We start from the raw sequence: 27,111 nt of genomic DNA on the forward strand, positions 1-27,111 counted from the left end.
CCAGTGTACTCTGGATTTGTCTTTTAGGCCCCAGTCCGCAATTAATCCTCATGGATAGACCATAACTCCCTTACACTGAGCTCTATTGGAGACAATTAAGTAAAATCACCAGCCCATAACAATTCCCCCAAAAACTCTAGCCAAGACATTCCAATTCTACTGCTGCTCCATGGTGGAAGTTACTGCATAGGTCACGTCTCATTTGTGCACCAAAACATTCCAATGAGGGAGGAAAGAAGGGAAGAGCCCATCAAAGACACTGACTTGTATTTTGAATTGAATGCGGTACCATGTTTTATTTGTACTAAAAATTGACTAAAATGGTAAGTATATATATTTATGGGGAAAAAAAAAAACACATTAGTATTCTTTGTGGACTACTGTTAATCCTGTACTAAGAAGGTGTGGAAAAAGTTACATTTACTAGTCAGACATAGTTGTGAAGGTTTTCATAGAATAGAACATCAGGGTTGGAAGGGACCTTAGGAGATCATCTAGTCCAATCCCCTGCTCAAAACAGGATCATTCCCCAATTAAATCATCGAACTGATTTTTGCCCCATATCCTTAAATGGCCCCCATAAGGATTGAACTTGCAACCCTGGGTTTAGCAGGGTTTAGCTCAAATCACTGAGCTATCCCTTATCCCCGAGAAGCCCTGCTCCTTTGTAACTCTGTACTGTTGGGGTGTCTACTAGTGGCTTGTTTCCACACGCACACTCTTTGTACCCATTTAACTACTGATATAAGCTATACCAACATGAAGGTGTTTATTGGTGGAAAGGCATCCAAACTAGGACTTTACAAGCAGCAAAGAATCCTGTGGCACCTTATAGACTAACAGACGTTTTGGAGCATGAGCTTGCATGCGTTTGAAGAAGTGGGTATTCACCCACGAAAGCTCATGCTCCAAAACGTCTGTTAGTCTATAAGGTGCCACAGGATTCTTTGCTGCTTTTACAGATCCAGACTAACACGGCTACCCCTCTGATACTAGGGCTTTACAATAATTTAATTATATTGGTTTCTAAAGTGATATAGTTAATAGGAACAAAAACTATACCCCTGGACCTTGTAGCTTTTAGAGCAACCTATGACTTGTTCTGATGAAGTAAGAGCTTCACATTTTATCTCTTCCCAAGGCTTCTCTTCCCACAGGAGTGATTCTCCACTACTCTCCCCAACCCCAGCCTCTGTTTTATCCTCTTCACTATTCCATAACAACAGAGCCTGCCTTTGCTGATGATGATACATTTGGATCATGTACCTGGCGTGTTCACCCCTCTCCCTGCTATCTGCCCCTTCTGATATGTGAGAGACCCCAGTGCACGTCTACCTAGAGTGTGCCAGGTTGCAGCCTCTTTTCCGGCTCCTCCAGAACCTTCCCTTTAGGTTCTGCCTGCACTTTTCCCCACACCTCCTAATTTATGCACCCCTCATCCATGGTCCCATGAAGTCAGGAGACCTCCTCATCAACCTCTTTCTGGCACTAGCCCAGGTGACTGTTCATCATACCAGCAGGAAGATTTTTGGAAGGGGAGGCACTCTGCGATTGTGAGGCCTATTTCCGCTCATCCCTTTGATCGCTGATTCGGACAGAGTTTCTCTGGGCTGCGTATGCTAGCTCACTAGATACCTTCGAGGTATCTAGGTGCTCTCCAGGGTTCTCTGCTCAGTGTCCTGATTTTGGCCCTATGACCTCACTACTGTCCCTGTTTTTCATTTGTTGTCCCCTAAACTTGCTTGAGCGGCAGATTAAGTAGCTCATCCCCTTAGGCTGGGGTGGGGCCTTCAGATGTGGGCAGGCTTGTGCCCGGCCATGCCTGGAACTCGGAAGGTGGTCATACATTTGGAAAAGCAGCAATAGCATAACATTGACATGATTCTTGATCCTTTCTCTGCTAGCCTTACAGTTCTGAATGGCAGTAGTGGTACCGCCAAGTGCATAATTAGCTGCATTCTATTACTGCTTGGCAAAGTTGTCTGTCAACAGGCATAGCTGTGCAGGGATGAGAAGCATCGCACACCTTCAGCTGTAGATTTGGCAGCACATCAGTGACTGAGCTGAGATATGGAGAAACCCTGCAATCGGGCAGGTGAGTAAATTTAAACAGGACTGTACATTTCAAAGTTTTGTATTTTGCTTTGGAGAATCACTGCCCTGAAATGGATCTTTTTTGTGTCCCCATCGCTCCTCAATGACACACAGACTGTCTCTAACATACAGAAACTTATCAATCAAGGGAACAAAAACAAAGTTTCTGTTCTATCAGGGATCTTATGAAGGCCGGATGGAAACTGCATAATTGAGAACATTTGTACAGATAAAATTCCTGCCTGATCCTTTAACTTCCTGTCTCCTTATCCTCATGCCCTCGTTTGACCAGCAGCTTCAGATCAGCTCATTCTACATCACAAAATTCCTTATCCAGCCACTACCTGGTCTCCTTCAGTACTACTCGCCTCCCGTCCATCAACCTGTTCTCTTCTCTAAGGGCATATCTACACTACCCGCCAGATAGTGATCGATCTATCGGGGATCAATTTATCTAATTGATCCCCGATCGTTCTGCTGTCGACTCCGGAACTCCAACACGGTGAGAGATGGAAACGGAGTCGACGGGGGAGCAGCAGTGATCGACTTGCCACCATCCTCACTGCCCGGTAAATCGACCTAAGATATGCTAACTTCAGCTATGCTATTCACATAGCTGAAGTTGCGTATCTTAAGTTGACCCCCTCCTCCCCTCGTGTAGACCTAGCCTAAGTCCTCTTCTCCCTCTCCCTCTTCTCCATTGTGTCAACCATTGACTCTCTCCAACCCACACTTTCCACCATCCTTGACTTGTTCGACCATCTCCCCCCTTGCAAAGTTCATCCACTCAAGCAACCTCCGACCCTGCCCAACCCCCCAGCATCTGTTTCTTCTTTTCCTGCTCTCCACCAGCTGATCATCTTCACAGAAGTCCTGCTGTGACCATGCTGACTTCCTGCAGTACAAAATGTACTGTCTCCTTCTACAGGTCTGCCATCTCTCTAGCCACCCAGTAGTACTTCTGACCCCTCACTGAATCCTGCATTTTTGAGATCTGACCTAGTCTCTCAATCCACACTGCTAAAGCTCTTGTCCAGCCCTGGCACTTTGTATCTTGACTATTGCGACATCCTCCTTTCTGTTTTTGATCAATGCAATCTTGCTCCCTTTCAAATCCATTCAAAATGTTGCTACTAAAAGTCATCTTCTTGGTTAATTGCTCTAACTAAATAACCTCTCACACTTTTTCGTTCCGCCACTGGATTTCCCACCACCACCACCACCTCAAACACAAGCTACATACTTTTTTTTTTTTACCTTTTGAGTGCCTTTCTGGCTTTGTATTATTCTGCCTATCAGCTCTAATAATGATTGAGCTGTCAACTCCTGACCTGAGAAGATAAAGGAATCATCCACCAGCTGAAGAAGATACAGCTCCTCCTTAGTTGCTTTCTGCAGCGTAGGAGAGGAAAACATTTCAACTAGTTTTTCAGCAGAAGCCCAGTCAATCAGACACATCCAGCTTCCCAACGGTTGTGCCCCCTCAGTTAGCCATCCCCTAAACAGCTTGGTTACTGAAGGCATTGGTCGGGAAGAGAAAGTTTAAAAAAAGTGAGTGTTGTGGAAAATCGACCACACGATTGATTTTAGATCAGACAGCCTGAGGCACCTTTATTTCATACAAGCATATATGCAGGGAGAGACAGCATATACCCCGCGCAAGAGGCAGGCTGTTCTGCTTTTTACAAATTTTACCATGCTTATAAAGGTTAAAACCGTAAAACGTAGCACGCTGGTTACACGTTATTTGCCTTATTTGGAATATAATGTTGATAACAAGCAAGCTGACCAATTAATTCTCCATCTATGGCTTTTCCTGTTATTGTCTTTGCCAGTCAAGTCTGCAGTTTGACCGTTCTAGCACCTTTTCTGTAGTCCTGACAGCAGGCTCAGCTGTTGTAACTTAACAGATCTCCTGGTTCCCTTTTATCCAATTTCCAGATCCTCTTAGTTGGGGCCCTGACCACATGTATGCTCTTTGTACAGGATAAACAAGCTTAGCTGTTGCTTTATAGCTGTGCTTAATAGGCCTTAGGCCTGCAAGCTTAGTGGTTGCTTTATAACTTTTGCTCGGGCCTAAAGGGTTGCGGGAGGGGGTTCCCTAACAGTGAGTGACTTTATTTTTGCTGCTTTTATTGGAGTGAAGAATACAGTTTTTTCATAGGGGTGTTGGAGGAGCACTGTCCTGATTCCTTCTGGTTTCCTTGTTCTGTGATGAAAAGTCACATGATCTAAAGCCTAGTGAAGTCAATGGGAGTCTTTCATTGACTTCACTGAGCTTTGGATCAGCCCTTAGTAAGCATCTTTCTCCGTTCACTTGGGAAATTGTTGCTATAAAGTATGCTCACCTTCCTCTCCCTCTTTGATCTTTGGTGTTCCCCTGTGTGTCTGCAGACTCAGGAAGACTGGGGGCTCACTTTTGAAAGTAATATTAGTAACCATAAAGACTGGAAACATGTTTTTTTAATTAAAACTTGCATCGTACAGAAGTGGATGGTTAACGTGTGATGGGTTATACCCCTTAGGAAGCTACCTGATGTGCTGAGATACCACTGAGTCTACCTGTTCTGCCAGCATGGGCCCTGTCATGGTATAAACCCCCATTCTGAACCTTAGCGTCCAAAAGATGGGGTACCAGCATGAATTCCTCTAAGCTCAATTACCAGCTTAGTACTTGTAGCGCTGCCACCAACCAGGAATTCCAGTGCCTGGTACACACTGGTCCCCCCAAAACCTTGCCCAGGGACCCCCAAGACCCAGTCCCTCTGGATCTTAACACAAGGAAAGTAAACCCTTTCCCTCACCGTTGCCTCTCCCAGGCTTCCCCTTCCTGGGTACCCTGGAAGATCACTGTGATTCAAACTCCTTGAATCTTAAACAGAGAGGAAAATGCACCTTCCCCCCTCCTTCTCTCTCCCCCTCCCAGACTCTCCCTGAGAGAGAAAGTAATCCTAACACAGAGAGAAAATAACCTCTCTCCCCCTTCCTTCCTTTGTCCCCACCAATTCCCTGGTGGATCCAGACCCAGTCCCCTGGGGTCTCACCAGAATAAAAAAACAACCAGGTTCTTAAACAAGAAAAGCTTTTAATTAAAGAAAGGAAAAAACAGTATAAATTGTCTTTGTAAATTTAAGATGGAATATGTTACAGGGTCTTTCAGCTATAGACACTGGGAATACCCTCCCAGCCTAAGTATATAAGTACAAATTAAAATCCTTTCAGCCAAATACAAATTTGAACTCCTTCCAGCCAAATACACATTTGCAAATAAAAAAAACAAACATAAGCCTAACTTGCTTTATCTACCTAGTACTCACTATTCTGAACTTATAAGAGCCTGTATCGGAGAGAAACCTGGTTGCATGTCTGGTCCCTCTGAGCCCCCAGAGTGAACAACAACTAAAAACTAACAGCACACACAAAAACTTCCCACCCTCAAGATTTGAAAGTATCCTGTCCCCTGATTGGTCCTCTGGTCAGGTGACAGCCAGGCTCACTGAACTTGTTTAGCCTTTACAGTCCGAAGAGACATGAAGTACTCCTGTTCTATTAACCCTTAACTATCTGTTTATGACATGCCCCCTTTAACCTGTCTTGCTGAGCCAGGCTATTAAAGCGTCCTCTAGCACACATACAGAGGCAGGTCCACATCCAGTTGCAGATCAGCTCTGGGAAGACTCCTAAGGGACTTGCTCCAACACTCTGGTGCTCACTCCTTTTAAGGGTTACAAACCCAAAGGTTTTATGAAATTTGCCCTCTCCCTCAATGTGGAGGGAGAGATGCTCGCTCTTGGCCCCCCTGTTAGAAGTTACAGAGCTGGGTTTAATAAAATCTGCCTTTTATAGTTAATAAAATTTGTTTTGTTTATTAAGTGGTAAAAGGGGTAACAAACCAGATTACTAAGAAAATGAAATCAAATATGCAAACAAAGCTATTTTCACTAAAGAAATTGGTTACAAACAGTATTTCTGACTCTAGATATTGTTGCAGACATTTTGAAAAGTTTTTGTGGTTCAGAGATCCAGTTATATTCCTTTTCAGACTAGACCCTGTCTCAGTCTGGACTCCCCCTTTGCCTTCCCTTCAGGTGGCTTTTGCAGTCTTTCTTCTTGGGCAGACAGCCATGGAGGGGAGGAGTCCCATTTGCCTTCCTCCTTACCCTTAAATAGCATTTACATAAGGCAGCAATGCTTTGTTTCCCAAACTTGACCCATCTTCCCTAACAGTGGAAAGTTACAAGAAGTTCCAGGTAATGTTTTAGTATCAGGTGACAAGACTACCTGACTAAACAAGGAGTAATGGTCTCAAGTTGCAGTGGCGGAGGTTTAGGTTGGATATTAGGAAATACTTTTTGACTAGGAGGGTGGTGAAGCACTGGAATGGGTTACCTAGGGAGGTGGTGGAATTGCCTTTCTTAGAGATTTTTAAGATCAGGCTTGGCAAAGCTCTGGCTGGGATGATTTAGATGGGCATTGGTCCTGCTTTGAGCAGGGGTGTGGTCTAGATGACCTCCTGAGGTCCACTCCAACTCCAATATTCTATGACTTTGGTATCACGGAGTCCATGAGTCAGTGGCAGTATGGAGTGGCCACAGGAAGGCCAACTTTTCACAGTCCATTCTCCTCATTGATGGGCTGTCTGCCCTGTCTGGCTTATCCATTGTTGTACCTGAAGTGTTAGCAGTGGGTGTCACTCCAAAGTAGCATAGTTGAAATACAGATACATAATCAATGTTCCTAACTTCAGATACAGACATGATACAGGCATACAGATTAGATAATCACATTCAGTAAATCATAACCTTTCCAGTGATATCTTGTATAAAAGCAAGCCATCTTGCATAAAAGTATCTGTTATGTCATATTCATATCATAAGCATATTTTCATAAATAATATGGAATGATATGCCACATAATGCCCTTGTACTCACTTGGAAAAACTTCTTCTTCCTCATTGGTGGGTAGGCAAGTAGACTTTTTCCACGCCCCACGGAATGGATATCTAGGACTTATTTCCTTTTCATGGGCAATGAGGCAGATGTGACTAAAGAGTTAATGAGTTGGTGTCATTGACTTATGAGCTGGTTCCAACTAGCTCTTCCTGGTGGCCTGCTCCAATCACATGATTGTATGTTGTAGCAGAACTGACTAAACCATAGCTACCTTGAACTTGTGAACTGTGAGCAATAAAATTTTTTGAAAACTGTGTTTCAGGTAGTTGCTAACAAAACAATTGTTACATACCAGGCTACTGTAGGAGAGGTACATCCATCTCTGCTACTGTTCTCCGTCAACAGAAATACTGCAAACCCACTTCTCTTTTGTAGGGGAAAGTCTTGGTTTCATTCCTGCCCAGAGGTCAAACTGGGCTTCCTAGTGAACCAATACTATACTTCTTTGGTGCAGGTGGAAGACTGCCTTTTTGAGCTCATGACTCTCAGCTTTCATAGAAAAACAAATTAAAGCTCCACCTGGGCAAACACCTGCATGTATGCAGAGTCCTTTGAACTCAGGGGCTTGATTACACAGACGGAGTTGGAGGCTTGGGGCTAAGTCCTTATGGATACAGTGCTCTGAATCCTTTCTAGAATTGCATTCTATGCATGTTCTCATTCCAAAACATGCGAGGAAATTAGCATTATAAGCACATACATCACAATTTGTCACTTGAAGCAAAAAGTTCAGTCTACTATAGTTTGTATTCTTAAATGAAATTGAAAAAAACCCCTTACCTATTAAAAAAGTAGAATGCAACTGTGCAAGCCCTTTTTAATCAGTAAACCATTCTGTTTGTTCACAGATCAGTAAGTCTCAGTGCCCGGTGTACTCTGATCTCTTCAGCAGAGAATTTATAAATCAGTTGTCCAGTTTGCTGAAATAAATAGAAAATGGCCAAAGTTGAAAAGTTTGCTCTTCATGTCCCAAGCCTAGAGGAACTTTCTGGGGGTAAGTAATCCAGTTTATAGTGTTATGGAAGTTGTTGCAATAAGAAATGACAATAAACTAAATTTTATATTCAGCTCTTTGCCCCTGTGTCCTAAATAGAGCTGGATAGAGGTTGGCTTTGACCTGATAATGTTTTTCTCATCTGAATTATTCTAAAACAGCAAACTGTGTCTGTGCATCCATCCCTTTTATAATCTTCAGCCCAATGATTGGACACTTGCTTGGGAAATGGGAGACCCCATAATTGAATCCCTACTCTGGAACAGGGACTTGAACTTGCGTCCTTCTGCCTGGGGAAGTATCCTGACCACTACACTACAAACTGTTTTTGGAGTGGGTTGTTCATAATCTTTTCTGTTGAAGCTGTTCCACTTTATAAAAATACTTAATATCCTACATGAGAGGCAAGTTCCATAACCACTGGGCTAAAGGTTATAAGATGGATGGATAGCCACCACAGTGAACATTTTTGGACATGTACCCAATGGTTCTCAGTTGTTTTTCTTCCAACTGAAACCCAAAATCTACCTGTAGTTTCTTGCTAATCCCACTCACATCCCACATTACTTTGCAGCTTTTAAAGATTGCAAGATTGGGATATTGGCAAGAATCCCCTGGTTGAGTGGGAGTGCTACTTTTACCCACTACGTGTTCTGATTGGAGTGGTGCCAGGATCACAACCTCTTGAACCAGTGCTGCCCACAAAAGGGGTGAGGAGTTGCAATAGGGTTCAGTTAGAGAGCAGCCATGATAGGATCAGGAAGCTGAATGTGTTCCTACATCAGCAGCAGGAGAAGTAGAGTGAAAAGCAGAGTTTCCCCTTCCTGATTGGGCCATCATACCAAAAGTTTTGTCTTGCTTTTTATTTTCTCTCTCATCAACCTTTGGGGAATGACTCAATGGAGATCCTTTCAGAGCCTCCTTACTGACCCACTCACCTAGCAGGAGCTAAAACCTCACATAATGCTGCTAAGTAAATTTTGCTGACTCGTTATAGCAAGTTGCTTTAACTCCACCAGGCTAGAAGACAGGCAGGTATGTGTGATGCTGCACTCCAAATGTTTATGGAAATATACTGATGAGTATAAATATGATGTAACTGGAATATGCTTTATGCAAAAAGTCTCTTGTAAAGTATCATTACAAAGTTTATAATCTGAGTGTCTTCATCCTATTTGTATGAATGTATCGTTCTTGTATCTGAAGCTAGAAATATGAAGTGTTACTCTAAACTCCTATTGTAACTATGCAAAGTGTGGGCCATTAATGATGGTTTGGAATCTTGATGGTTCCCATCAACTAGGAAAATTGATTCTAAATGGCTCTATTTACTTGCAAGCCTTCCTTTGAGTCAGGCTGGGAATAATGAAGGCTTGGGATCTCATAGGACGTGTGACCATGTCACCTGGTACGGGAATACATCTTAAACCTGATACTTTTCCATTTAGAAGGAGGGGTGGGGACCCGGAGAAACAAAAGATTTCTGCCTTGTGTCAAAGCTATATAGGGGAGTGGAACAGAACAAAAGAGGCTGCAGTCATGAGAAATCTCCTAGCTACCACCTGAGCTGGAACAAGGACTGTACCGGGGAAAGGATTAGGTCCAGACTAGAAAGGAGTCTAGTCTGTGAAAGAAGCTTATTGGAATACCTCTAAGGGTGAGATTTATCTGTATGCAGTTTCTTTAATGTATTAGGCTTAGACTTGTGTGTGTTGTTTTATTTTGCTTGGTAACTTACTTTGTTCTGCCTGTTATTACTTGGAACCACTTAAATCCTACTTTTTATACTTAATAAAATCACTTTTTGCATAGTAATTAACCCAGAGTAAGTAAGTAATACCTGGGGGAGCAAACAGCTGTGTATATCTCTCTATCAGTGACATAGAGGGCGGACAATTTATGAGTTTATAAAGCTTTATTTATTTATATATAAATATAAAATAAGCTTTATACAGAGTAACATGGATTCCTTTGGGGTTTAGATCCCACAGGGAGCTGTGTGTCTGAGTGCTGCAGACAGGAGCACTTCTTAAGCTGTTTTCAGTTAAGTCTTCAGCTTTGAAGTGCGTGGTTCAGACCCTATCCAACCCCCTTGCTCCCTGACTGCCTCGACTCCTATCCACACCCCTACCCCGTGACAGGCCTTCCAGGACCCCCCCCCCCCGCCTATCCGACTCCCCTGTTCCTCGTCCCCCTGCTTGCCCCCCCATCCCAGAACCTCCACCCCATCCAACCGTCCCCTGACTGACTCCTGGGATCCCCTGGCCCTTAATCCAACCCCCCTGCTCCCTACCCCCTTACAATGCTGGAGCCAGCCATGCCGCCATGTTTCCCAGCAGGAGTGGCAGGCCAGAGAGCTGGCGGCATGGTGAGCTGAGGCTGTGGATGAGAGGGGACAGCACAGGAGGGGCTGAGGGCTAGCCTCCTAATCTGGGAGCTCAAGGGCCAGGCAAGACAGTCCCAACCCGTGAGCCATAGTTTGCCCACCTCTGGCATAGAGCGTCTTTCCCAGATGCGCTGCAGCAGCGTTATACATGTAGATATGCCCTAAGCCAGATTCATCCCTACTTTTGCTCCAGTGGAACAATCCATTGTTTATTCCTATGTGAGATTCGTTTTTGAGTTACTTTGTTTGCCTTTGACATGTAGTGGACCTAATGTTGATACAAAACAAAATGAAATGTTATATCAAGAGTTGTTCAGCAATGTTTCTTCCCTCTGTTCTGTGTAGGAGGGGTATCTTGTTCAGACATCTGACCAAAAAAAGTTCCTTCTCTTTTTTTCCCCCTCTAGTCACCAATTTGAATCCAGCTCAAGTCACAGTGAGGGAAAATTGTTATCCTATGATATCTGCTGGGTGTGTGGCACTTCTGAAAATCAGGCATTTGTGCCTAAATGTGGATTTCTTTAGGAATGTAATTTTAGGCCTCTTTCTGAAAATCGTGGGTGGGTGGGTGGATGGGTGGTAGAAAGAAAAAATGAAACCTTCTGTCCTTCAGCAATATGACAGGATAGCAGAGAAGGATTTATTCCTCTCTGAGGCCCTGATTCAGTGAGGTAATTAACATATGCATAAAAGACGGTTACTCACCTTTGTAACTGTTGTTCTTCGAGATGTGTTGCTCATATCCATTCCAGTTAGGTGTACGCGCCGCGCGTGCACATTCGTCGGAAAACTTTTACCCTAGCAACTCAGTGGGCCGGCAGGTCGCCCCCTAGAGTGGCGCCACCATGGCGCTCCATATATACTCCTGCCGGCCCACCCGCTCCTCAGTTCCTTCTTGCCGGCTACTCCGACAGTGGGGAAGGAGGGCGGGTGTGGAATGGATATGAGCAACACATCTCGAAGAACAACAGTTACAAAGGTGAGTAACCGTCTTTTCTTCTTCGAGTGATTGCTCATATCCATTCCAGTTAGGTGAATCCCAAGCCTTACAAAGGCGGTGGGGTCGGAGTGAAATGTGGCAGAATAAAACTGCCGAGCCAGAGGCTACAGCCTCTCTTGAACCAGGGCATACTGCGAAGCAAAGGTAAGGACCGAGGACCAATGGAGCTTCGCGACAGGTCTCGTGGGTAGAAACACGAGCCAGCAAGGCGGCAGATGAAGCCTGAGCCCTGGTAGAATGCACGGTGATGTGGCTTGGGGAAATATGAGCCAAATCATAACAAGTGGGGATGTCCGCCATCACCCAAGATGAGATCCTCTGAGAGGAAAACAAGCAAGCCCTCCCTTTGGCCCGCTACCGGGGCAGAGCTGGGGCACCTTAGGAAATGATTCTGTCAGCACAACATAATGCGAGCACTCCACAGATGTCCAAGGAGTGCAACGGTTATGCCCATTGCGTTGAGCTGTGGGTAACATGAAAGGCCAAAACACCTTAGGGAGGAAAGCCGGGTGCGGTCATAACTGCACCTTGTCTTTGTGGAACCTTCGTAAGAGCTCTGATCTCAGAGACCCGTCTGGCCAAGACTAGGTTGAGGCCCCAGGGCGGGGCTGGGCGGCGCACCCGAGGGTGCAAGCGCTCCAAGCCCTTGAGGGACCTCGAACCCATAGTGGGACACTGAACGTCCATGTTAGCCTGCTGGAAGGTAGGGATGGCTGCTGAGAGTATCCTCAGCGATGATACCGCCAGATCCTGCCGCTGAAGGCCAGAGGCAGGCCAAATAGAGGGGATCGAGACCTCAGCAGGAGCAAGATCGAGCGTACTGCAGCTGTAAAGGAAACGCTTCCACCTGGCTCGGTACGTTGACCAGGCGGAAGGCTGCCTGTCACCCCGACTCAGGTACGTGAGGCGAAGAGGCTGCAGGTCCAAGTGACGAAGCCCGTCATTGCCCTGAGTGATGAGGTCTGGGCTGACAGGCCGAGCAACGTGGTATGTCAGTGCTGCCTGGACCACTCTGGAGTGATCATGATGATGATGCACGCTCCGCCCCTGCGGAATTTGAGCAGGACGTAACGAACCAGTGGGAACAGCGGGAAGGCATAATGCAGTTGGCCGTTCCACGGCATCAGGAATGCGACCAAGATCGATTCCGAGGAGAGACCTTGGAAGGAGCAGAACACCTGGCATTTCCTGCACTCGCGGTGAGCGAACAGGTCTGTGTGAGGAACCAATTCCACTTCCGGAAAGCGGGACGCCTCACATGGGGCAGAGTGATGACTCGTAAGACAGGAAAGACCTGCTGAGTCAAAGAGATAAGACGTTCCGAACGCCTGGGAGAAAGGACGTCGCCAGCTCCATCGAGTGGGCCATGCAAAAGACCCGGAAATGGATGGCCTCCTGACAAAAAAGGGGGGAGGACTATGTCCCCCCTGAATGCTTATAAAGCACCTGGCCATTGTGTTGGCTGTAAACACCGAGATACAACGGCCTCGCAGCTGCCGATGGAACCCCTGGCATGCCAGGCGGACTACTCTCATTTTTGGGGCATTAATGAGGAATGCCAGCTCCCTAGAAGACCGAAGGCCTTAAGCTCGGAGGTGACCATGAGCACTCGAGCAGAGAGATGATGCGTCCGCCGTCAGGGGCAGTGAGGGCTGGGGCGGATGAAACCGCATCCTGTCCACACCAAGGAGGGAGTTAGCCACCACTCTAGGGAGCCTAAGGCGTTCGAGGGAACGGTGACTACCATGACCATTGGCTCCCTGTCCAAGCGGTACGCCGAGGTGGGCCGGACTTGTAGAGGACGGAGGCGGAGCTTGGCGCGTTTGGTTACAAACTTGCGGGCAACCATGGACCCAGGAGACTGAGACAAGAACGAGCTGAGGTCGTTGGGAAAGCCTTCAGACCTCAGATGATTGATGCCATCGCCTAAAACCGCAGTTGCGATAAGCAGGCTCCGGCTAGGTAGGAGACCAAGATAGCCCCTAGGAAGCCCAACCTCTGCGTGGGAACCAGAGCGGATTGCTCTATTAGTAATCATCAGGCCTTGATCTGTGAATAAGACCGTGACGATGCCCACGGGCTGAGTGGTTTGTGTGTCAGAGTCTCCTCGGATAAGCGAATCGTCCCAATACGGAAAAACGCATATCCGACATAGCTACGGTAGGCGGCGACTATGGCCGTAAACCGGGAGTATTCACCGCTGGCTATAAAGCGGAGGCATCTGCCATGCGGAGGGAAGATGGCATTGCAAAAGTACGCGTCCTTCCTATCCAGGGCGGCATAGTAGCCCCCCGGAGGCAAGGATGGAATAATGGTTCCCAGGGATACCATGCAGAACTTCAACCTTATCCCAAACCGGTTGAGTCTATGCAGGACCAGGGAGGTCTGACCTGTGGTCGAGTGGGGGACTAGGGCATAACGGGAGTAAAACCCCTAGCCCCTTTCGTCCGCTGAAGGGGGACAGGGCTGGAGCAATTTTAAGGTGGTACCTATGCTCCATCGTGCGCAGGACCCAGCGATCTAAAAGTAACTGGGGCCATGCCAGGAGAAAGCGGGATCAGGATCCCGTCCTGCGACTGGTACACCGCCCTCCGGCGAACCTTGGAAGGTCCGTCTTTGGTCCCAGTGGTAATTGCGAGGGACCTTGACTTTGGCTTTTTAGGGGGCCTGACGTTTGTCTGCGACCACCTTGGCCTTGCCGTTTTCCAGAGTTCTGCCTCTGGCTAGGCACAGAATATGGCGGCTGGGGCCATAAAGGCCTGCGTTTGGTCGCAGGCGTATACATGCTGAGACGCATTAGGACCCTATTGTCCAGCAGGCTTCGCAGTCTGGGGCTGTCTCTGCCGCGAAGATGCCTTTACCAACAAAGGGTAAATTCTTTCCCCCGTCCTCCAAGACGGCAGCGAACTCTAGGTGGGAGGTTCGAGGGAGAAACTCCTCCACCCAGGTGCTATAATTATCGCAGCTAAGCAAGGCTTGTTGCTTTGCTACCCAGAGGTGCAGGGCCCCTGCAGAGTACACCTTGCATTCGCCAAGGCTCTTTCCGCTTCGGGGCTGGCGCCCGCTGGCCATGATATCAGGATCGTGGTCCTGAGCATAAAATCCGCGCATATGGGGTGACACGGATGCGTGTCCGGACGGCCATGGAGGTACTAAAAGAGGGCACGGGCCGAGTCCCTGACTCACTCGGACCTTGCCCAACTCGGCACCGGGGACCGGCATCGGGAGGCGTATCGGTACCTGGAACGAGATCCAGACCCGCAACCAGAACGGTGTCGGGAGGTCGACCGAGATCTCGAGGCTCGGAGAAGAGCTACAGGAGTCAAGGTACCTGCCCCGGTGCCAGATGTCGGAACGGTGCCGATAGCGGGTCGGCGAACGGGATACCGACCGGTGCAGTGAGTGTGACCAGTACCGAGGAAAACAGTACCGGGACTGCCAGTGGTGTCCGGCGTGCCGACAGGACTTGGAGCGTCTGCGGGACCGTGATCATAGACGGTGCCGCTCTGCTGTACTGACAGGGGACAGTCCCTTGAAGAGACTGTATTACCCGTACCGGCGGTGCCCGGGTCAGGCCGCACTGACTCCGTCATGGCACTGAGAGCCCTCGCCGTTGGTAACATCTCCGGCGCGCAGGGAACAGCAGGCTCAACCACAGTGCGTACTGGGGAGCTGTCAGGCACCGGATTCGACGGCCCTCGTGGGGCCGGGATCCATGGTACCGAGGTCATCAGAGCTTCGGTAGGTGCCGGTGCCGGGAGAACCGAGTTAGATAAGCCGTCTGGCTGGGGTGCCGTCAGCACTGAAGCAGCGGGAGTAATACGCTCAACCACAGCGCGTGCCGGGGAGCCGTCGGGCACCGGATTCTACGGCCCTTGCGGGACCGGGATCGACGGTGCCGACGTCATCGGTGCCGCAGCAGGTGTCGGTGCCGGGCGATCCGACTTAGACTAGCCCTCTGGCCGCGGTGCCGTGGGCACGGAAGCAGCCGGAGAATTAGCTCGACCACGGCGCGTGCCGGGGAGCCGTCAGGCACCGGATACTACGGCCCTTGCGGGACCGGGATCGACGGTGCCGACGTCATCGGTGCCGCAGCAGGTGTCGGTGCCGGGCGATCCGACGTAGACGAGCTCTCTGGCTGCGGTGCCGTTGGCACGGAAGCAGCCGGAGCAATACGCTCAACCACGGCGCGTGCCGGGGAGCCGTCAGGCACCGGATTCTACGGCCCGTGTGGGACCGGGATCGACGGTGCCGACGCCATCGGTGCCGCAGCAGGTGTCGGTGCCGGGCGATCCGACGTAGACGAGCCCTCTGGCTGCGGTGCCGTTGGCACGGAAGCAGCCGGAGCAATACGCTCAACCACGGCGCGTGCCGGGGAGCCGTCAGGCACCGGATTCTACGGCCCGTGTGGGACCGGGATCGACGGTGCCGACGCCATCGGTGCCGCAGCAGGTGTCGGTGCCGGGCGATCCGACGTAGACGAGCCCTCTGGCTGCGGTGCCGCTGGCACGGAAGCAGCAGGAGCAATACGCTCAACCACGGCGCGTGCCGGGGAGCCGTCAGGCACCGGATTCCACGGCCCTTGTGGGACCGGGATCGACGGTGACGACGTCATCGGTGCCGTAGCAGGCGTCAGCGCCGGGCGATCCGACTAGACGAGCTCTCTGGCTGCGGTGCCGCTGGCACGGAAGCAGCAGGAGCAATACGCTCAACCACGGCGCGTGCCGGGGAGCCGTCAGGCACCGGATTCTACGGCCCTTATGGGACCGGGATCGACGGTGACGACGTCATCGGTGCCGTAGTAGGTGTCAGCGCCGGGCGATCCGACTAGACGAGCTCTCTGGCTGCGGTGCCGCTGGCACGGAAGCAGCAGGAGCAATACGCTCAACCACGGCGCGTGCCGGGGAGCCGTCAGGCACCGGATTCTACGGCCCTCGTGGGACCGGGATCGACGGTGCCGACGTCGTCGGTGCCGGGCGAGCCATCTTAGACGAGCTGTCTAGCTGTGGTGCAGCTGGCACAGAAGCAGCAGGAGCAGTAAGCTCTACCACGGCGCGAGCCGGGGAGCTGCCAGGCACCGGATTCCCTGGTCCTGGGGGACTGGAATCGACGGAGCCGAAGTCATCGGTGCCTCTGCAGGCCGGATAACGCAACTGAGGCGAGCTCTCTGGCTGCGATGCAGGTGGCACGGAAGTAGCGGGAGCAGGGGGCTCAACCACGGCGCGTGCCGGGGAGCCGCCAGGCACCAGCAGGAATCGTAGACTCTCTCGACCTCGGAAGAAGGGAACGGTGCCGAGTCGACATCGGTGCCGGCGACGGTCGGTGCCGGAAGGCCTTGGTGGTACCGGCGGGGTCCGGTGCCGAGGAGGCGCTTCTGCCCGCCGCTTGAACATCGCTCCGCGCCCAAGGTGGAGGGGCAAGTGAAAGTCCCGCACCTTTTTGTTCTCGGCTTAAAAGCCTTGCAAATGGGGCACTTATCTGTCAAGTGTGATTCCCTGAGGCACTTCAAACAGGAGTCATGTAGATCTCTCTTCGGCCGCGGCTTCTGGCAAGCCGGGCCCCTTTTGAAAACCCGGTGAGCCATGCATGGCTCCGGCACTGGGCTCATGGAAGGGGCTACTTCCTGAACCCCGCTAACTAAACTAACCATGTTAGCAAGGAAAACACGTATAACCATACAAATATATATATAAAAGTGTTATAACTGCATAATTATATACGAGAAAACGAGTAGCTAGGGAAGTGGAGGTCAGCTAAGCCGCGCTCCACTGTTCCAACGACCGACACGGGCGGTAAGAAGGAACTGAGGAGCGGGTGGGCCGGCAGGAGTATATATGGAGCGCCATGGTGGCGCCACTCTAGGGGGCGACCTGCCGGCCCACTGAGTTGCTAGGGTAAAAGTTTTCCGACGAATGTGCACGCGCGGCGCGTACACCTAACTGGAATGGATATGAGCAATCACTCGAAGAAGAACCTTGAGCTTGTGACTAGCCTTATTTAAGTTAATGGAATTGCTCATGTGCTTAGTAAGAACATAAGAACGGCTGTACTGGGTCAGACCAAAGGTCCATCCAGCCCAGTATCCTGTCTACTGACACTGGCTAATGCCAGGTGTCCCAGAGGGAGTGAACCTAACAGGCAATGATCAAGTGATCTCTCTCCTGCCATCCATCTCCACCCTCTGACAAACAGAGGCTAGGAAACCATTCCTTACCCATCCTGGCATTAATAGCTATTAATAGACTTAACCTCAATGAGTTTATCCAGTTCTCTTTTAAATGCTGTTTTAGTCATAGCCTTCACAACCTCCTCAGGCAAGGAGTTCCACAAGTTGACTATGCGCTGTGTGAAGAACAACTTCCTTTTATTTGTCTTAAACCTGCTTCCCATTAATTTCATTTGCTGGCCCCTAGTTCTTGTATTATGGGAATAAGTAAATAAGTTTTCCTTATCACTTTCTCCACATCTCTCATGATTTTATACACCTCTATCATATCCCCCCTTAGTCTCCTCTTTTCCAAGCTGAAAAGTCCTAGCCTCTTTAATCTCTCCTCATATGGGACCTGTTCCAAACCCCTAATCATTTTAGCTGCCCTTTGCTGAACCTTTCCTAGTGCCAGTTTATCTTTTTTGAGATGAGGAGATCACATCTGTAGGCAGTATTCAAGATGTGGGCGTACCATTGATTTATATAAGGGCAATAATATATTCTCCGTCATATTCTCTAGCCCCTTTTTAATGATTCCTAACATCCTGTTTGCTTTTTTGACTGCCCCTGCACACTACATGGACATCTTCAGAGAACTATCCACGATTACTGCAAAATCTTTTTCCTGATTACTTGTAGCTAAATTAGCCCGCATCTTATTGTGTATATATAGTTGGGGTTATTTTTTCCAATGTGACACATATGCTTATGTATCTTGCTGAACTGACACCTTAAAATATGTGTTTTATGTGGTGTGTTACTTGCCAAACTAGCTAATTTCTCACTAATATTTTTTTTTACTCTATTCTAGTCCTGCGGAATGGGCTTAAAGAGAACTTTGCTGATGTCCAGGTCTCTGTAGTAGAATGTCCTGATCTGACTCATGATCCCTTCAACTTTCCTGTTAAAGGTAACATACTGTTGTAACCATAAGGTATGACTTTGCCAATATTTCATAGGATTCTTCATAATTAGAAACCCTTGAAGATGATGGCAGAGGAAGAGTGATCTTATGGATAAGCTACAAGGCTGGGAGCACTTGTTATTCTTGGCTCTTCCACTGTCTTGATGTGACCTGACTAGGACAAATCACTCAAGTGCTCTGCATCACTGTTCCTCATCTGTAAAATGAGTTCAACTAACAGATTTAATTCTCCGTTGTATGTTATGGGTTTTGACATCCTCTGATTGAAGGGGCTATGTAGATACCAAGTACTGTCTTGCTATTCAACTTCATTCTAATAATTAGCTCAATCTCTGTTTTATTTAAACTCCCACCATTTCCCCTACACAAGATAGGTGAAAGCATTTATATCTGTACCTGCTACTGTCTTTGCATGATGACACTACAAACTATGCCTCATTAGAGAACCAGTGTTCCTCAGCTGTTGCCTAGTAGATTTTGTGTATGCTTGTAGAGCAGTACTACTTTTGAAACAGGCTGGCTCGCTTTCAGAGGTGAACCCATACCTTATGCATGTTCTTCTTCCAATTCAGGCCTACTTTAGATGGATTTGTAGAACCCCTAATTTATCTTAGTACTCAGAAAAAAATGGTGATTTAAAACAGAGGTTCTTAACCAGGGATCCGGGGTCCCCTGGGGGGCTTCGAGCAGGTTTCAGGGGGTCCTCCAAAATAAACCCAAGAGCAAGGCCAACATTAGACTCGCAGGGGCCCAGACAGAAAACAGAAGCCCAAGCCCCACCATACGAGGGTGATGCCCAAGCAACTTCACTTCACTGGGGCCCCTGTGGCTTGGGGCCCCAAGTAATTGCCCTGCTTGCTACCCCTAACAGCAGCCCTGGCTTTTAATCTACTGGATATGCAGAAAAAGAGTTGCTGTGGCACAAGTGGGCCATAGAGTTCTTAAAGCATGGGGGGAGGACGGGCTCAGAAAGAAAAAGGGAAAGAACTCCTGATTTAAAAGTCTTTCTGAAAACTTAAAGGAAGCTTTTGAGGAACAAATTCTCTGTCTTATTATACTTCAAGTACACAGAGAGAATTTTAGACAGGTTTTCTTGACAAGCTAACTTGCCTTATTCTTGTTCCAGGAATCTGTGGGAAGCCTAGAATAGCAGATGTGGGAGGAGTTCCTTACCTTGTGCCTCTTGTACAAAAAGATAAAGTGAGTTAATGTATAGTCATGGCTTTTTAGTGCACTTGCCAAAGAAGCATATGTAGTCATATTTTGAAATACTATTCTGGCGAACACTGACTAATGAATGTTGCAGGTTTCGACTTGTAAAAAGAGGCTTGCATTGTGAAAGCATTATGGGCCAAGCATCCTGGCCTGTGCTGAGCATAAGAACATGTTAGAAATCCCACAGCTAAAGCTGCATACAAAAGTTGTCCCTCGTCTGGTACCTGTGTGGCTGTTTCTTCAAAGGCTGTCCGAGAGAAGCCATAGAGGGATGTTGGAGGGAATTACCTAGAGTCCATGGCATGGTCTGTATGTTTATGTATTGTATGCTACCTATCACTCGCATCTAGCCATGGCCCTCCATGCTGATTATTACTATTGTTTGTAAAAACAGACTGTGTATGGGGCCGGTATAGGCCAAAGTAGAGTTCACATTAATAATTGCTTATGCATTCTCTTTTGGTAAAGCCTGGGATCTGCCAGAATCTGATTTTATGTGACATCACTTAAGGATATTTTCATTATTTGCTTTAATGTCACTTTGCACAGAGATCGGTTATTTTGCCCTTGACAGCATGGGGCCAAGCTTGTGCAAGAAGACACTGAAGTCCAGCAAATAAGTGGATGCGTCCAAGTCATTAAGATTGAACTTGATCATATGCCAGTGCTGTTTGGATTTGAGGATTCTGCTCAAACCAATCTGTACAAATAAATAATAATGATATTTGGATAAAATCATCAAGAAATTGCAGTGGAATGTAACTGAGATGAGAATTACGAGGCAGGAAAGTCAAAGGTACATAAATGCATGTCTCTTGTGCAGGTTTATGACCTGAACACTGTTGCAAAGCAAATAGAGTTGCCTGGAGCTTTCATTCTTGGAGCTGGAGCTGGGTCCTCTAGGATTCTTGGAGTAAATGCTGAGGTCAGTAAACATGTATAAATATTCCGAAGTTCTCAGAAAATGATTTCATTGATAGAGCAAATATTTCTACACTGATAACTTATATGTAGCACCATAAGTTTGTATGACACTTTACAAAGGTAATGAAGACAAGGTGTCTGCCAGGAGTTACTTATTACTCAGGTAATAAACAACATTTTGTGTTTATAAATTCTACAGGGAGGCATATGGTTACTATGAAGCTAACAGGAAGCAGCCTCTAGTTGTTGCTATACTGAAATTTACAATTAGCTGGTCACATTTTTAATACCAGAGAAGATGAAAAATATGAAAAAAATGGACACCAAAGAGCTGAATGGTAAATTGCTTTAAATACGTAGTGTTAGTCCTCATTTTAAATATCACAAGAGAAAAAATAGTGTTATTCAAGATGCTATTGTTTTAAGACTTAAGCTGTAAGGTCAGGTAAGGATCAGAAGTTAAAACATAATTTAGTTGGTCTGTCTGACATGATGAAATAGATAAAGAAAGAAGTTTTGATTTGAGGTGAATGGAAAACTTCAGTGTAATATGAAAAATGTTCTAATTGCTACATCTAATTACAAAGATGAGTGCGTGACTAAACATATTCCTAAGTAAGTGAAATACAGTCAAAGAAGAAAACTAAATCAATTGAAAACTGCCATCTTACCAGCCTGATACACAATAGGAGTGAGAGAATTTAGCTCTTGGTAGTAAATATGATAACTCAGAGACTTTCAAAGTCGCTGCACATTATTGTTGTTTAAATAAAATAGGAAAGTATTTTTATTTTACAAGTAAGTAGTCAAATTAACCGTTTAAATTATTATAGGCCTTGCCTTACAATAACATTAAGGGTGATATTTTCAAGATCACTCAAAGTTGGTCTAGCTTTGCTCCTGTTGAAGTCTATGGAAGTTTTTCTATTGAGTGCAACGAGAGCACAGTTAAGCTAACAGTATGAACGCTTTTGCAAATGTCACCTGAAAACTTTCATTTCAGTACTTTGTAACAGAAGTTGAATGCTCAGTCCTGGTCATCATCACTAAGCTAGGCCTCCTGCAGCGATATATTAAGTTGGTTGCCTCATTAAGAAACTATCCCATTTACTGTTCTGTTATTTCTACAGGGACTTGAATCCAAATCCCTAGATAAGAGAAAATTCCTTAATACATGTGTTTCACACTTAGTCAATTTTAAATTGAGAGTTTTCCTTTAAAATAATTGTGTGTTTTTGCTAATCTATATGGACCCAATCCTGAGAGGTGAAAATTCTATTGTAGTTCTCAGGATTGGGCCCTAATTTGGGATGCTATCTACCTAGTAATAAAATCAAATTACTAGAACTAAGCAATGTTACATGCTCTTCTTTTCAGCTTATCCCAGTTGCTCAAGCTGAGAGTGAACAAAAGCCTGCTGTAAATGCAAGTTACACTGCTCAGATTAATCCTGCAGATGGAGGGTGCCTGCTGGAGAAGTACAGCAACAAATATAGTGACTGTGAATTTGGACTGCTGGCCAACCTGTATGCCAGTCAGGGCCAACCTGGCAAGGTGCATATTTGCATAAAATGTCACTTCTTCTGTAGGTGATAGCTAAAGTTAAACTTCTTTGTTTCAGGCCTGCCTTTTCTTTCAGGGAATGCTGATGTTAATATTAATTCCAAAAATCACATAAGCGAAATAATGTCCTTCACAAGAAAGTGAAGTTGATGTGAGGGAGTGGATTCCCCAGGGGATTGGTACTGGGGTATGGAATTTTTCACCCTTAAATCACCCATTGTAATCCAGCCCAGGTTGGTAGTGACTGACTGTTATTGTCATCTGATGCTTGATTGGCCTGTATAAACTGAGGTTTGTGGTCTTAGTTCAGTTCCTGGTGGACGAGTGTCTCCCTCAACACAATTGGCACTAGACGGTCTCAGCAGAGAAGCAAGTACTGAATGGAGCATGAAAATTGAACAACCTTTTTATCCCTAGAGAGTGTTCTTTCATGACAGGTTTGAGGCCTGTTGGGTGGGAGAAGGAATCTTACACCTCTGCTTCATGCGCTGTGCCTGTTGTGTGACTAAATTAAGAACTTCAGAAAAACAAACTCTTACATGCAAAAAACGAAACCTGTTGAATATTTTAAGGATGCAAAGGCCGCAGCATCTGTGAGAGAACTTACTTTAAAAAAGATTATAGGATACATAGCAGCTTTGAAATACACTTCTACCCTGATATAACGCGACCCAATATAACACAAATTCGGATATAACACAGTAAAACAGTGCTCCAGGCGGGTGGGGCTGCGCACTCTAGCGGATCAAAGCATGTTTGATATAACACAGTTTCACCTATAAGATTTCACCGGTAAGATTTTTTTGGTTCCTGAGGACAGCGTAATATCGGGGTAGAAGTGTGCATGACGTACATAGCAAACATTCACGAAACATTACAGCATGTGATAGGCATGATAAATATATGTCTACTCTCCAGGTTATTGAAGTGAAAGCCAATGGAAGAACTGGACGGCATAACTTTGTGACCTGTATGAGACAAATTATAGAAAAATGCTATGGAGATAAACCAGTTGGGATAGGAGGTACATTTGTCATTCAAAAGGGGAAAGCAAAGATTCATATCATGGTAAGTTGCTCTTGATTCAGGCTCTTTATCTTTCTAAAAGATAAAGGTGCAGGACAGTTCAGGATATAAGGACTTAGTGCACTTAATTCTTTTGCAATAATAATAAAGTGATAAACAAAAAGTACAAAACCACCAAAATTATGTATCCCTTGACCCTAATACTCTGATCTTTTGTTGGGGCAAAGAAGCTGTAGAAACAAATGCGGATGTATAAGGACTTGGTGAAACACAAAGACAGTAGAATAGTGTGAAAAATAACTAAAAAATTAAAAAATCAATTAAACAACAATCAGAGATATGGTTTAACTTCAAGATTTATCATTTTTTACAAGTATTCAGATCCTAGTGAGGTAAATAAAAAGGAGTATAAACACTGCCAAATTAAGTGTAAAAATGTAATAAGAAAAGCAAAAGAAGAGTTTGAAGAATGGCTAGCTAAAAACTCAAAAGGTAACTGTAACGATGCAGTTCTGGCGGGACCCAACTGAGAGTGCCAATTCAAGACAAATTGCTTAAAACAGGGCAGTTACCACCCCAGCCTAGGGTTTTTCCACCTCCAAGGCAAACCAAACCAGCCAGACAAAGAAGATTTTGGTCTCACCCCACTGGGTAACCACAAGTCACACAAGCAATTCCCTTAGACACTCCAGTCTCCCAGTATCACCACCAGTGCCACTTGCTACGGGGACAAATGGTTATGAAAACCAATATCCCAATAAAGAAAAAAAAGGGTTCTCTCAATCTCAAAGAATCAAGCCCCAGACCCAAGTCAATATACAAATCAGATCATACCCACAAATCACGCTGTTGCCAATCCCTTAGAATCTAAAATCTAAAGGTTTATTCATAAAAGGAAAAAGATATAGAAGAGAGTTAGAATTGGTTAAATGGAATCAATTACATACAGTAATGGCAAAGTTCCTGGTTCAGGCTTGTAGCAGTGATAGAATAAACTGCAGGTTCAAATCAAGCCTCTGGAGTACATCCCCAGCTGGGATGGGTCATTCAGTCCTTTGTGTAGAGCTTCCATTTGTAGCAAAGTCCTTCCAGAGGTAAGAAGCAGGATTGAAGACAAGATAGAGATGAGGCATCAGCCTTTTATAATCTTTTCCAAGTGTACGAACACCTCTTCGTTCATACTGTGGAAAATTACAGCAAAATGGAGTCTGGAGTCACATGGCCAAGTTCCTGCATACTTTGCTGAGTTACAAGGCCTATCTGCCTTCTCTCAATGGGTCAGTTGTGTAGCTGATGGTCCTTAATGGGCCAACAAGCAGGCTAGGCAGAGCTAACCCTAACTTGTGCTGTGCTTCTGGGTGACATCTCAGACAAGTTTGAAATACAGACAGTATAGAGCCAATATTCATAACTTCAACTACAAAATGATACATACATATAGACAGCATAATCATAACCAGCAACCCATAACCTGGTCTTAGACACCTTATATGACCCCCTTTACATAAGATTTGGTGCCACTACAAGACCTTGGTTGCAACCATGTTCTATATGGTCTCAGATTATATCAATAATGTCACAGTAATAACAAAATGTTTTTTTAAGTACATCAGAAATAGAAAGCGGGCTAAACAACCAGTGGGCCCCCTGGATGATTGAAATACAAAAGGAGTCATTGTGGAGAAACTAAACAAATTCTTTGCTTCAGTCTTCACAGTTGAGGATGTTAGGGTCAGGGGCAGCTCCAGGCCCCAACATGCCAAGCGCGTGCTTGGGGTGGCAAGCCGCGGGGGGCGCTCTGCCGGTCGCCGCGAGGCAGCAGGCAAGCTGCCTTTGGTGGCTTGCCTGCGGAGGGTCCACTAGTCCACTGAAGCCACGGAACCAGCGGACCCTCACAGGCACACCACCAAAGGCAGCCTGCCTGCCGTGCTTGGGGCATCAAAATCCCTAGAGCCGCCCCTGGTTAGGGAGATTCCCAAACCTGAGCAGCTTTTGTAGGTGACAAATCTGAGGAACTGTCACAGATTAAAGTGTCACTAGAGGAGGTTTTGGAATCAATTGATAAACTTAACATTAACAAGTCACCGGGACCAGATGGCATTCACCCAAGAGTTCTGAAAGAACTCAAATGTGAAGTTGCGGAACTATTAACTAGGGTCTGTAACCTGTCCTTTTAAATTGGCTTCTGTACCCAGTGACTGGAAGTTAGCTAATGTAACACCAATATTTAAAAAGGGCTGTAAAGGTGATCTGGCAATTACAGACCGGTAAGTCTAACATCAGTACCGGGCAAATTAATTTAAACAATAGTAAAGAATAAAATTGTCAGACACCTAGAAGAACATAAATTGTTGGGCAAAAGTTAACATGGTTCTGTAAAGGGAAATCATGTCTTTCTAATCTATTAGAGTTCTTTGAAGGGGTCAACAAACATGTGGAGAAGGGGGATCCAGTGGGACATAGTGCACTTAGATTTCCAGAAAGCCTCTGACAAGGTCCCTCACCAAAGACTCTGACGTAAATTAAGTTGTCATGGGATAAGATGGAAGGTCCTGTCATGGATTGAGAACTGGTTAAAAGACCGGAAACAAACGGTAGGAATAAATGGTAAATTCTCAGAATGGAGAGGGGTAACTAGTGGTGTTCCCCAAGGGTCTGTCCTCAGGCCAGTCCTGTTTAACTTATTCATAAATGATCTGGACAAAGGGGTAAAAAGTGAGGTGGCAAAATTTGCAGATGATACTAAACTGCTCAAGATAGTTAGGACTAAAGCAGACTGTGACGAACTTCAAAAAGATCTCACAAAACTAAGTGATTGGGCAACAAAATGACAGATGAAATTTAATGTGGATAAATGTAAAGTAATGCACATTGGAAAAAATAACCCCAACTATACATACAGTATGGGGGCTAATTTAGCTACAAGTAAACAGGAAAAAGATCTTGGAGTCATCATGGATTGTTCTCTGAAGATGTTCAAGCAGTGTGCAGAGGCAGTCAAAAAAGCAAACAGGATGTTAGGAATCATTAAAAAAGGGATAAAGAATAAGATGGAGAATATATTATTGCCCTTATATAAATCAGTGGTACGCCCACATCTTGAATACTGAGTACAGATGTGGTCTTCTCATCTCAAAAAAGATATACTGCCACTAGAAAAGGTTCAGAGAAGGGCAACTAAAATAATTAGGGGTTTGGAACAGGTCCCATATGAGGAGAGATTAAAGAGGCTAGGACTTTTCAGCTTGGAAAAGAGGAGACTAAGGGGGGATATGATAGAGATGTATAAAATCATGAGTGATGTGGAGAAAGTAGATAAGGAAAAGTTTTTTACTTATTCCCATGATACAAGAACGAGGGGCCAGCAAATGAAATTAATGGGCAGCAGGTTTAAAACAAATACAAGGAGTTCTTTTTCACACAGCGCACAGTCAACTTGTGGAACTCCTTGCCTGAGGAGTTTGTGAAGGCTAGGACTATAACAGCATTTAAAAGAGAACTGGATAAATTCATGGAGATTAAGTCCATTAATGGCTATTATCCAGGATGAGTAAGGAATGGTGTCCCTAGCCTCTGTTTATCAGAGGGTGGGGATGGATGGCAGGAGAGAGATCACTTGATGATTACCTGTTCGGTTCACTCCCTCTGGGACACCTGGCATTGGCCACTGTCGGTAGACAGAATACTGGGTAGATGGACCTTTGGTCTGACCCAGTATGGCCGTTCTTATTTTCTTATTTAATATATGTATGCAATAGCTGTACATTCTTACTGATTGTATTTGCTTGCATGCTTACCAGAATTTGCTTTCCATTTTACAAGCA

The 27,111-nt window shown here is 46.1% G+C and overlaps 1 protein-coding gene across 8 annotated transcripts in view; it reads left to right on the plus strand.

Annotated features, from left to right (window-relative positions):
• C1H11orf54 (chromosome 1 C11orf54 homolog) overlaps positions 1-27,111 on the plus strand; it is a 35,288-nt gene that overhangs the window by 2,517 nt on the left and 5,660 nt on the right. For 5 of the 8 annotated variants that reach the window (XM_030559440.1, XM_030559424.1, XM_030559416.1 and 2 more), the window contains exons 2-7: positions 7,895-8,040; positions 18,446-18,544; positions 19,686-19,759; positions 20,598-20,699; positions 22,076-22,252; positions 23,180-23,329. In XM_030559440.1, the coding sequence (XP_030415300.1) occupies positions 7,983-8,040; positions 18,446-18,544; positions 19,686-19,759; positions 20,598-20,699; positions 22,076-22,252; positions 23,180-23,329 (660 nt within the window). In that variant the 5' untranslated portion in view covers positions 7,895-7,982. The other 3 variants (XM_030559430.1, XM_030559450.1, XM_030559477.1) reach the window with 3 other exon arrangements.

Source organism: Gopherus evgoodei, chromosome 1 (genome assembly GCF_007399415.2).
Source record: "Gopherus evgoodei ecotype Sinaloan lineage chromosome 1, rGopEvg1_v1.p, whole genome shotgun sequence".
NCBI classification, from domain to species: Eukaryota; Metazoa; Chordata; order Testudines; family Testudinidae; genus Gopherus; species Gopherus evgoodei.